This window comes from Piliocolobus tephrosceles, chromosome 7, assembly GCF_002776525.5.
Source record: "Piliocolobus tephrosceles isolate RC106 chromosome 7, ASM277652v3, whole genome shotgun sequence".
Classification (NCBI taxonomy): Eukaryota; Metazoa; Chordata; class Mammalia; order Primates; family Cercopithecidae; genus Piliocolobus; species Piliocolobus tephrosceles.
Window position 1 is genome coordinate 30,844,726 of NC_045440.1, and position 12,104 is coordinate 30,856,829.

Consider the following 12,104-nt stretch of genomic DNA (forward strand, 5'->3'; position numbering starts at 1 on the left):
TACACATTTATGCAGGGAAGACTTCACTGGGATCATAGCTGAAAGCTCACTGTTACTTGATAATATTTTGCAGATTTCCTGTGTAATTTGTTCAATGTGTTGAGGCTGTTCAGATTAGCTGCCCAAACGTGGAGAGTAAAGATAGGAGCTAGCTTTGCATTGTCAGATCCTCCAGAGACCAGAAATAACAACTTATCTAGTGTCACATGCCATCAGCATTATCTCTGCAGCATACATATGCTAAAATTTGTTTCCTGTTCTTAACAATACAGTACAATATTTGATATAGCTGCATGGATAATATTTGAAAAATAAGGGCACAGTAGATGATTAAAACAAGAGGATTGCTTAGATGAATGAGGTTTTTTTTTTTTTTGGAAATTTATTTTGCCCTTACCACAAGTATTTATTCACCCATTAAATTATTGGAATAAATGAACATGTCGCATTGAGTTTTTATAGTGGTCAGAATATGAAATATAAGTATTTTTGGATTACCACAATAAGTTTTTTCCTAAATCCTGTGACATAGCAAATAGGAAAAGCAGATCACAAAAGTAGACTTTGAAAGTATACCTCGTATACCTGCATGTTTTGAGTTAGAGTCAGAAGAGTATATTTGTGATCTTTTAAAATCTTTGAAAATACTTAAAGCCTGTAAAAAGAAGTATTCAAAAGAAGTGCCTGTGAAATGTGTGGCATTGGTCTGATGGCATTTGCATGTCTGTTTTAAAAGGCTGTTCTTTGCACTTGACTGTCTGCCTCTGTTGATGCATTTCTAAGGGTGTGGATATGTTTATATTAATGTCTAGCAAGTTTGAAATAGATTTAGGCATAGACTGCTTAAAACTTGCTCTGTTATTAAATTGTTTCAGGGTGTGGAACTACCACCCCTCTAGAAACACATAGAAAGCAAAATTATGAACTGCGGTAGACCAAATACAATTAAATCACACTTAAGATTCTCAGAACACCTGCATTTGAAGCATTAACTTAGCCTTGAGCTTGCCTTCAGCCAATTTTTTATTAACAGATCTTTTATGTGTAGATAAGACTTGCAAGACAAGTAACAATTTTTTTGCACTTTTAAAATTCGAGTACTCAGTTAACAAGAATTGACCCCAAGTTTAGGAACTACCATTGGCCTTTAAAGTTATTACTAGGTATTGGAAGATACTTGGTGAATAGGTTTTATTTCAGTGAAATAAATGAGATTGTTTCATGTGAGTAAAGCATATGCCTGAGAAACATGAAAATGAATTCTATTAACAGATAGCTATTTATATAATCTATGACAAAAGAAAATTTACTCTGTTGAAAATTGACTCATTATGGAAGGATGAAAAAAATTACACAAACCACATGGACTCAAATATTAGTTTGCATTTTTGTAAGAATCTGTGAAATATTCAGGGCTATTCCAATAGTCCTGGAAGACAGAAAGTTTCAAATAATATCCACAAAGATTAAAAAAAAGGTTTAAAATTATTGCCCTGTGTCCTTGATACTTGAAGTTGGGTTTTACCCTGAGTGAGTGAGAAACTTTGTGTAGTCCTTGTCTAGAAGGTACCACTGACAGCAGGATACCCGTAGGTCAAGGATGCAATTGTGCAGCTCTGTTGGTAGTACACAGATGTGTTTCTTCACTTATGCTATGGAGGATTTTGAGTTATCAACTTAAGAGAACTGTTTTCTGAAAAGCTGGATATCCTCCTGTCATAGAAGTTACCCCAGAAGGATGCAGCAGGCACATTATTATACCTGGACTTCTAGGGATGCAAAGTTAGAGTAGCCATGAGCTTTTCTACATCTGATGGATTTGAAACTATGTGCAAGAGAGAGAAATTCAGGCTGGTCACTAGAGGTATCCTTGAACTCCAAACATCAAGAAATGTTCGTACATCAGGGTCAGCTTAGGAGGGGATATTTTAGCTAAGAAGGACCTTGGATCTGAAGGTCTCTGCCTCATTGCATTGTAGATCATCTCGTAAGACAAGGGATGTACCACTCTGCGTGTGGACCCCAAAGGAAAGGAGAGTTGTTGACCTGCCCAATGAGCAATTGGTTTCCTTCCATCAAAAGACCTAGTGGGGTTGGAGCCCTTGAAGTCACAATTGTGAGGATGAACCATATGAACATTTCAGTGCAATACTGCTGGCAGAATTTAAGTGATTTAAATGAATTTAAATTATACCATTATTAAATTTAACTTATAAATTATTAACTCCAATAATTACAAGAATTTCTTTCATAACTGCAAATTAACCAAGACTTTAGAAATACTTAATGACGTGAACATAAAGAAGCAAACCATAGACACCAGAACCTCCTTGAGAGTGTAGAGTGAGAGGAATGTGACGACTGAAAAACTACCAATTGAGTACTATGCTGCTTACTTGGGCAACAAAGTCATTTATGCAGCAAACCCCTGCAACACTCAATTTACCCATACAGAAATCTGTGCATGTACCCCCTGCATCTAAAATAAAAGTTGAAAAAAGAACAGACTCATGCACACAGACACACACACACACGTGCCTACTTAATGAAGCCTAGGTCTTTTATCTAATGGCAGAAAGATCAGATGAGAAAGGCAGAAAATCAGAGACAGACCAAGGCTGCCAGTTTTATTTTCCTCTATGTATGTGTTAGTATGCATATGTATAAATGTATTTCTATTTGCTAAACCGTCTAAAGTTTAGTTGAAGACATCATGACATTTCACCCCTAAATGTTTAAGCAGATATTGTCTAAGAACAAGGAGATTCCTTTGCGTAACCACAATGCAGTGCTCCCACTTTAGAAATTTAACTTTGGTACAATATTTTTATTCAGATTTCCCCAGTAGTCCCAATAATATCCTATATAGCTCTTTTTCCCTTGGAGCAGGATCCAATCAGTAGCTCCACATTGCGTTGACTTGCCATGTCTCTTTAGTCTCCTTTAATCTCGATCACATTCACCGTCTTTTTTGTTATTTATGACATTGATTTTAAAGCCTATTTCAGGTGTTTTGTAGAATATCTCTCATTTTGAATTTGTATTGTTTGCTCATGTTTGAAATCAAGACACCTAATACAGAAATAAGAAATAAACTAATGAAAACAGAAGGTGAAGAGGAAGGAGAGATGAACTAGAGAGACAAAAGAAAAGAGGGAATGAGAGAAAAGAGGGAAAGAGAGAGACAAACTGATTTTGTGATAAAATGTTTATCAAAGTAGAAGAAAACAAAGTCTCCATAGATTTATGTTCAGACTATATTGATAAGCAAATATATGGAGTGGTAATCTGAAGTACAGTTGACACTCAGACAATGCAGGCATTAGGGGTGCCAGTCTCCTGTGTGGTCAAAAACTTAAGTATAACTTTTGACCCCCCCAAACTTAACTACTAATAGCCTACTGTTGACTGGTAGTCTTATCGATAACACAAACAGTTGATTAATAAATATTTTTATCTTATATGTGTTATATATGGTATTCTTATAATACAGTAACATGAAGAAAATATTACAAGGAAGAGAAAATATATTTACTATTCACCAGGTGAAAGTGGATCATTATAAAGGTCTTCATCGTTATCATTTTCATGTTGAGTAGGCTGAGAAGGAAGAGGAAGAGGGGGGCATTAGTCTTGCTGTCTCAGGGGCAGCAGAGACAAGAAAATTCATGTATAAGGCATTTTGCTTAGAGGCAAGGGAATAAACCTTGGAAGTTCTGGTGTGTTCCCAAGTTAAATGTAAAATGAAGAGGGGTGAAGAATTCAAACTAGTTATTTCAGTTTATACATAAATTAATGAGGCAATGTATTTTTCTTAAAATATGTAAACCAGTTTTTTTTTTTTTTGGTGTCATTTAGCACCAGTGGATTTGTTTCTTTAAAACCCTTCACCAGGCCTTTGGCTCACACCTGTAATCCCAACATTCTGGGAGGCCAACGCAGGCGAATTGTTTGAGCCCAGGATGTGCAGACCAGCCTGGCTAACATGGCAACACTCTGTCTCTACAAAAAATACAACAATCAGCCAGGCATGGTGGCATGCACTTCTGGTTCCAGTTACTCAGGAGGCTGAGGTGGAAGGGTCGCTTGAGCCCAATAGGTGGAGGTTGCAGTGAGCCATGATCATGCCACTGCACTCCAGCCTGTGCAACCGAGCAAGATCCTGTCTCAGTCAATCAATCAATCAATCAATCAATCCCATCACCAGGCTCACAAAGTTAAAAATGATCTTAAGGAGTTAACAGAAATATGTAGACACTATTTCAGATACATGAGAATTTAGTCTGTTTTTAAAAACCTGCAAAACAGAGATTCATGAACCACATTTTTAAAAGACTTCTATGAAAGCTTTTCAGAAAAAAATATTTTCAAGCTGTCAAAAAAAAAAAAAAAAAAAAAAAAAAAGAACCAGACAAAATCATCAGGTATCAGGGGCTAAGAACAGCTAAAATCAGTTTTCTAATTTGTCAGTGCGTCTGCTACATTAAATGCCTGCTTATCCACCTCATCTTCCAGCCACCAAATAAATAAAAAGGGGGATATGTAACTGTAGGGGTACTGCTAAGAAATCATAGTGTTCAAATGATTTTTTTCTGAAATTTATTGGAAACTTCATGTGTTCATTCTTGACATTTTTTGGATTTACTTGGAAAGGGCAGAATCGTAGAAAAACAAATAGAGTTCCCTGAGTAGGAAAGGTACTCCACTTCCTGTTCATGGTTAGGTGACCCTGATTACTGTCCTTGGAGTCTTGAGCCCCTTACCCAGTGAATAAGTAGGTACTGCATCAGGGAGGTACAGGCTCATTTGCCTGGGTTTGTTTTCTGGGAGTTCCTGTTTAACATTCCTGAACTGGAGCAGAAGTAGATTTTGTAGCTGGTTTTTCTGAGACTCAGAGGAAACTGAGAGTTGTTGAATTCTCGGGTTCTGTGATGTTTGATACTTATTAAGTGAAATTATGTGTGCAGAGGAAAATTTATTCATCTATGCTTTTAACAAATGGCTATGATAAACAGAATTAGACATACTATATGGAATTGCATAACACACCACCACATGTCCGTATTACCCGCTTCCACAGCTATCAGGTTCTTGGTAATTGTTTTTCACCTTTATGTCTATCCATTCCCCACCACCATATTATCTTGAAGCAAATCTCAGATATTATAACATTTTATCTGTAAGTATTTCAGTAGATATTTTTAAGCCATCTTGCTTAAAATAAGAATGGTATGTAGGTGTTTAATGTGTTATCCAAGTTAATGCATAATTTAAGTACTCACAGTCTCTGTTGAGACTATTTACATGCACTAAATCCGATCAAAGAGAGAATTTGATGTGAGTAGTGGTCATCTGGAATGGTCCATTCATTGTGTTTGGGATAGCAACTGTGTAGGTCCAGTCAAAGAGTGGTAGCATCAGAGAGTTTCTGTCTTGAAGAAAGGGGCCATTGTTAAGATTGATGGGTTTTCTGTGTTCTTTGGTCCTCTCTGATGACAGGATAGTGAAATGAGCCCTAGCTCTGAGTACTTACAAACTTTGTAACCATGGATAAAGTCAGCCACTTACTTATCTCTGAAATTAAACTTCCCGATTTTAAAAATGGATGTGATGCTTCCTGCGCCTATTCACAGAACTGTGATACACTGTGATTTGGGATGTGAACACGCTTTAAAAATAATGGCCCGGTTACATATTCTCCTTTTATTTTTATGTTTTTTAAATTTTTTTTGAAATAGAATCTTACTTTGTTGCTCAGGCTGAAGTGCAGTGGTGGGATCACAGCTCACTGCAGCATTGACCTTCTGGGCTCAGGTGGTCCTCCCACCTAAGCCTCTCAGGTAGCTGGGACTACAGGTACATGCCACATGCCGCGCTAATTTTTGTATTTTCATAGAGATGGGGTTTCACCACATTGCCCAAACTGGCCTCCAACCTCTGAGCTCAAGTGATCCTCCTGTCTCAGCCTCCCGAAGTTGGGGGATTACAGGTGTGAGCCATCGTGCCCAGCCTACATATGCTCCTTTAACACAGGCTTTTGGTTCTTTGAAATTACCAACGTTCAGTATTCTTAATGGCATCAGAGAATATAAGCTTGAAGAAGTAAATATCTAGAATTTTTTTAAGGAATAATTTTCTAATCTAGGTTCTCTTTTCTTCTGAGTATAATTTATTTGGGCATTTTATTGTTCTCCAAGATGAGATCCATTTTCACTCATCCATTTTGAAATTGTTTTTCTCTCTGTTAATAAAACCTTTGGAATGGTGCCTTGATCAGGCTAACTCAAAATTGAATGTTTCTCTTTGAAAGATTGCCTGGTGATCAGAATTGTTTTCCTTCTCTTTTCTTCTTTTAGCCTTGCCTCCCCGATTGAAAGAGATGAAAAGTCAGGAGTCGGCTGCAGGTTCCAAACTAGTCCTTCGATGTGAAACCAGTTCTGAATACTCCTCTCTCAGATTCAAGTGGTTCAAGAATGGGAATGAATTGAATCGAAAAAACAAACCACAAAACATCAAGATACAAAAAAAGCCAGGGTAAGTATCATCCATAAAATAGTAGAGACTGCCCCCAGCAATAAGGTAATATAACATATAAACGTTATTTAGGCCCTAATAAGTGAGTTTACTGTCAGAAACGATAGATAATAAGTGAAAAGCTGTTTCATTATATAATGACAAAAAATAATCTTATTACATAGGCAAGAATTCAGAGTTTCTGGTTCTTAGCTTGTTGATAAAGAAAAGAAAGGATGGATGGAGAAAGAACTCTCGGAACTAAGAAGAGATGGAAGGGAAGAAGGAAGAGTGCATTAGTGGCAGATGGTGTCATCGTAATAGATCTTAAAATTCAATTTCTTGTCCAGGCATAGTGGCTTATGCCTGTAATCCCAATGCTTTGGGAGGCTGAGGAGGGCAGATCACCTGAGGTCAGGAGTTTGAGACCAGCCTGGACAACATGGTGAAACTCTGTCTCTACGAAAAACACAAAAAGTAACCAGGTGTGGTGGGTACCTGTAATCCCAGCTACATGGGAGGCTGAGGCAGGAGAATCACTTGAACCTGGGAGGCAGACGTTGCAGTGAGCCAAGAGCATGCCACTGCACTCCAACCTGGGCAACAGAGCAAGACTCCGTCTCAAAAAAAAAAAAAAAAAAAAAAAAAAAAAGGCAAAATAAAAGCAATTTCTTTAAAATAAGACAAATGCATATAATAATGTAGAGTACCAGTGCCTTACACAACTAAAATCACAACTTCATTATAAAGCTCAGTAAATACTTACATTTATGGAACGAATTGGAATGTAACCAGTTGAATTCAGACTATTCTTTAACAAGGGGTTAATGATATAATTACATCTAATAAGAATTTTTAACTGACACTGCTGATAAAGCACATCATCACTCTAGCAGATTTTAAAATTAGGTAATCTTAAGTAGCAAGAATTTTAAATGTTCCTACTCTCCCTGAGCGGGTCCATGTTTGACAGGGCTTCATGTGATTCCTGTAACATCTTGGTGGATGCATTCTGGATCTACTCTAAAATGATGCTCTGTTATCATACCTACACTCTTCATTCTTATTTACCTCCTTACTTAAGAATCATTTCTTCTAATATCAAACTACATTTTGAAATCACAGAAGAGATAAGTCAGTTGGATTTCTGCTTGTAAAGAGTCCTTTAATCAATGTGACATGTATAATAGTGGTTCCAAACTCAAAGATGACATTTTCTGCACTCACATCTCACAGGGTTCCAGTGAACCCCCAAGTATGGTAACAGAAGCAACACAACATTCTCCTGTTGTTTGATTTTATAGGACATTAGCCAGAAAGTTGTTACACATTCATGAGCAAAGTGATTACAGTGAGAATTAAATTTAATCTTATCAAAGTGTTTGTTTGCTCTGATGACTGTAATTAGGTTTTTTTCCCCTAGTTTCTGTGGTTTTATAAGCTATATACTTTATTAACTACATATTGACTCCAGTTATTGATCATGTCAGATAGATCTGTTGTTTTGGAAGTATAATAAAGTGTATTGTATCACTTTCTGCAGCAGTTGGTACTTCAAAGATACAAAATATAATACTGTAAAGAGACATGGCATTTTTATACCTAATATTACTTAATTTTTACATTATTCCAATATGTAGCAGTTCAACAGCACATGGTAACTATCTTATTTTGCAGATTAGGAAATTGAGTGTCAAAAAAGTGTTCTGCTTTGCCTCAAGTCATATAACTAGTGAGAGACTCAGTGAGAGCTGAGTTCGTTATTGTTATACCCATTAAAAAATGGAATATACTGAGAAAGAAGGAAGTTAAGTTTCTTCCTGTAGATCATAGTGGTAATGAATGGTTACACTTAGATTTGAAATAGATCTGACTCTAAGTCTCATGCCTTTTCAACAGATACTTGTGATTTTGCTATATAGATTAAATAGATTTGGTACAAATCTGTTTCTTGGGTTACTTTCTTAAAAATGGAGAACCTTCATGTTTAACAGCATATGTGCATGAGGGTAGGAGGAAATACAATGAATGCATTGAAAAGATAAGTATGATTCTTATAAAGAAGTTTAACAGGACAAAAAATACTCCTAGAATTTGGATGGAATCTATTTTGGTGTTTGCTTTTCATCAGACAAGTTAGTAAGAAATGAAGTTATCTCTACATGCAGGGTAATGTCTCATTTATTTCTGCATGACTGTCAAAGGATACCAGTAATATTTAAGTGCCGTGAAAGGTTTTATGCTAGGACCGTGGAGAAATTAAAGAGGCATAGGGCATTATAATCTCTGTATGACCCCCAGGGGCGGGGGTCATAAGATTGTATAGAGATTATCTAGTTCAGTCTTATATAAAACATGGGAATTCTGGAAATCATGTGTTACAACACTGCTAGAGCAGGGGAGGAGGAGGGGAGGGAGGAGAAGTTCATCTGGAAGAAAGCATCTCACACTGCAAATATTCAATCTGATGCTACCTGGAGAGAAGCAAATGAAGTTCGGTAGATAAGATGAGAAAATGAATTCTTTAAAAAAGTGAACTGACTAGAATGAATAGGCTTTAGAAAAGGTACATGTATACTTAAAGAGGTAATTTGTTACATGGCTTCGATGACATATAAAAGTATCATTAGTATTCAGAAAAGCGTTTTCATATTGTCTTCATAGGTCCAGACAGCTAAGAACACTGTCTACATATTAATAAAATCCCATAATACCAGAAAGGGCAATAGTCAGAAATTACTTCTTTTAAACAATAGTCTTGCTGGAAAGAAATAAATGGGAAAAAATGTATTAAAGTGATGCAACTATGAATCATTTGAAGCAAAACAGTTAACATATTTGATCTAAAAATAAGACATACTTTGTATAGAGTGGACAGCTATTTGATAATCAGCTTTTCAGATTTTAGAATTGGGTATTTTGTCATATCTAAAGTTGCGTCTTTTTATAAAAAAAAGCATTGTCGGTTTTTTTTTAAGATTAAAGGATCTAGCTGAATCTAAATTTAATTAACATTTGCAAGATATTCTATTATTTCAATTTATCCTGTAAATATAAGTAGAATGAATATAATTATTGTTATAGCCATTTAAAACATTAATATCCTGAAAATGAAGGAAGCTAAGTTTCTTCCTGTAGATCATAGTGATAATGAATAGTTAAAATTGACTCTAACTCTTGTGTTTTTTCAGCAGATATTTGTGATTTTGCTACATAAAGTCAGAAGTCAGAACATAGAGCTCTGGCATGCTTAGGATAATGGCTTTAATTAAAAGATTCTTATTTTTCAGATTCATTTATATATTACTATTAATGATTTTTAATTACTAAGATATTCAGACTATTAGTGTTCTGCAGTGGTTAGTTGGTTATTTAACTTAAACTGTTTCTTAGGCTATGATCAACCAAGCAGAGGTGAAGTTTAGTTTGAAGTATAAGATTTTTCTGGGATTCTCTTTATTTAAATACATTGACTCTTTTCCAGTCCTTAGGCTTGACTTCTCTTTCACACTTTTTATAATCTAGATTGTGCATAGCAGCCAAAATATCCTTTTAATCCTTTGGTGTTTAATGGAACAATTTCACAGCAATATGCAACTTCTATTATTTTGTAAAATTTTACCCTTCTTTTGCTCGTGGCCCTACTAAAAACTACATTCCTATGTGTTCTTCGTATGATTTTTGAATTCCCATCTGAGCCTTTGTTTTCTTTCGCTAACCCATGTGTGGGGCCAGTTAAAAGAAATGGAAACTGCCCTTGTGTTATATGTCTGCTTATCTCTTTGTTCTTGTTTTCTTTGACTGGTGGATGATTTTGATCAAGAAAACTGGTTAAAAAGCTTGGCGTGTGACAGATTCATATGTGAGGACTATCAGATTGACCTCATTTAAATACCTATTCTTTCTTAGCTTTATTAAAGGCTGACTTTCTATTATTTGTATGTTTCACACACTTTTGGACACCCTTAATTTTGCCTCAGCTCTTACATATTTTAATTTTGTTTAAAATTGGCTCTCATTGTTTTATTCACATTGAAAAAATATTACACATTATTTCTTCTATTTTTAGTGGTTGCCTTTTTTGACTTTATAATGGAAAAAGTTTATGTGCACTTTTTTCTCATCTTAGCTGACCAACTCTAGCAGATCGCTTGAACTTTATATATAATGAAATCTCAATGTTCTCATGTAGAAAATGGGACTCCTCAGTGGCATTCCATATGGTTTATGTGAGGCACGTGGTACAGTGACTGGTTCTGTTGTTTAAGAAGCACCTCTTTTAGCCAAGCACAGTGGTGTGTACCTACAGTCCCAGCTACTGAGGATCTCTTGAGTGCAGGAGTTTAAGACCAGCCTGGGAAACAAAGCAAGACCCCGTCTCTATACTTAAAAAAAAAAAAAAAAATCATAATTTCCTCTTTCACTTCTTTGTCCTTTTCACGATGATCAGTTTTACACTCTCTGAAGCAGTGTTGGACACCCACACACACAAACACTGTGTAATTTCTTAGGGGTCAGGGAACCAAAACTGTATAAACAGAAGAGTTCTTCCCTATGTGTAATTAAGTTTCCTTAGCCTGTAACTATGGTAGAAGAATCAAGCTAAAATAAAACTAAACTAAATAATAGCTAATGAAACCTTGAATTCACCTTGTAAGTGAGCACTCACTAAAAAACACAGTGTGCTTTCTGGTATTAAAAAAAATGAAAAGGAAATTAATATTCAGAACTTTTTATCTTCAGATTACTTTGCATTAATTTATTTTTACACTGTACTGTTTTTTTCTCATTCTAAAAGTAATGCATGCTTATGAAAATCCAAATATTTCAGGAATATGGAATGTAATTACTATAATAATAGCTAACACTTACTAGGAAGTCACTATATTGCAAAAACTATTTTAAATACTTTCCACGAATTAACTCATTTAATATTTTTAGAAAATAAAAATCCATTGAAACACCAACCTTCCTCCAGATCCGCAGAAAACTCATCAATTAAAGAGCAAAAAGTTATATTTATGACTATAAGGGAATCAGGTAGTCTTTCCAAGTTAATTTCCTTCTTATAGACCGTATATGGAATCTTACAGAAAAGAGAAAAAGAAGACTGTTGTAGCCATATTTATCAAGGCGCCAAATCTTTTTGCAGTATATAATTTTCAAGGAAGATTTGGCTCATTCTACACTCTTACTACATTCTGTCCCTACTCTAGGACACAAAGCTGGACAAATCCCATAGTTGAATGTATCATTAGAATTCAGAGGGGTCTTTATGCTCCTTGACATCAGTAGTTTTCCAATGATGTCCCTGTAGAGTCCTAAATTTCTATTGAATTGCAAAAAGGATTACCAGGCCCTCTGACCTGGAACACTTTCTGTGTGATATTTTTGAATATGAGGTTCTGATTTAAGCTTTCATTTTAAAACAGGATTTTGTTGTAAAAAATAGTTGAAACCACTGATCTAATTTAATCTTTCTCTGCATAGAGATATTCTTGTAAGAATGTGCTTGGCAGGTGGCTATCCAGACTTGAATCTTTCCAAAGAGAAAACCTAACTCTTTCACAAGACACCCTATACATTTTTGA

General features: G+C 35.5%; 1 protein-coding gene across 16 annotated transcripts in view; it reads left to right on the forward strand.

Moving 5' to 3' along the window:
* The window catches only part of NRG1 (neuregulin 1), a 1,136,418-nt gene that overhangs the window by 954,223 nt on the left and 170,091 nt on the right, over window positions 1-12,104 (forward strand). For all 16 annotated transcript variants that reach the window (XM_031935857.1, XM_031935858.1, XM_031935850.1 and 13 more), the window contains exon 2: window positions 6,357-6,534. Coding sequence is in view for 14 of the 16 variants with exons in the window: in XM_031935850.1 (XP_031791710.1) it covers window positions 6,357-6,534 (178 nt within the window). In the remaining 2 variants the exon portion in view is untranslated. The remainder of the gene's footprint in view (window positions 1-6,356; window positions 6,535-12,104) is intronic.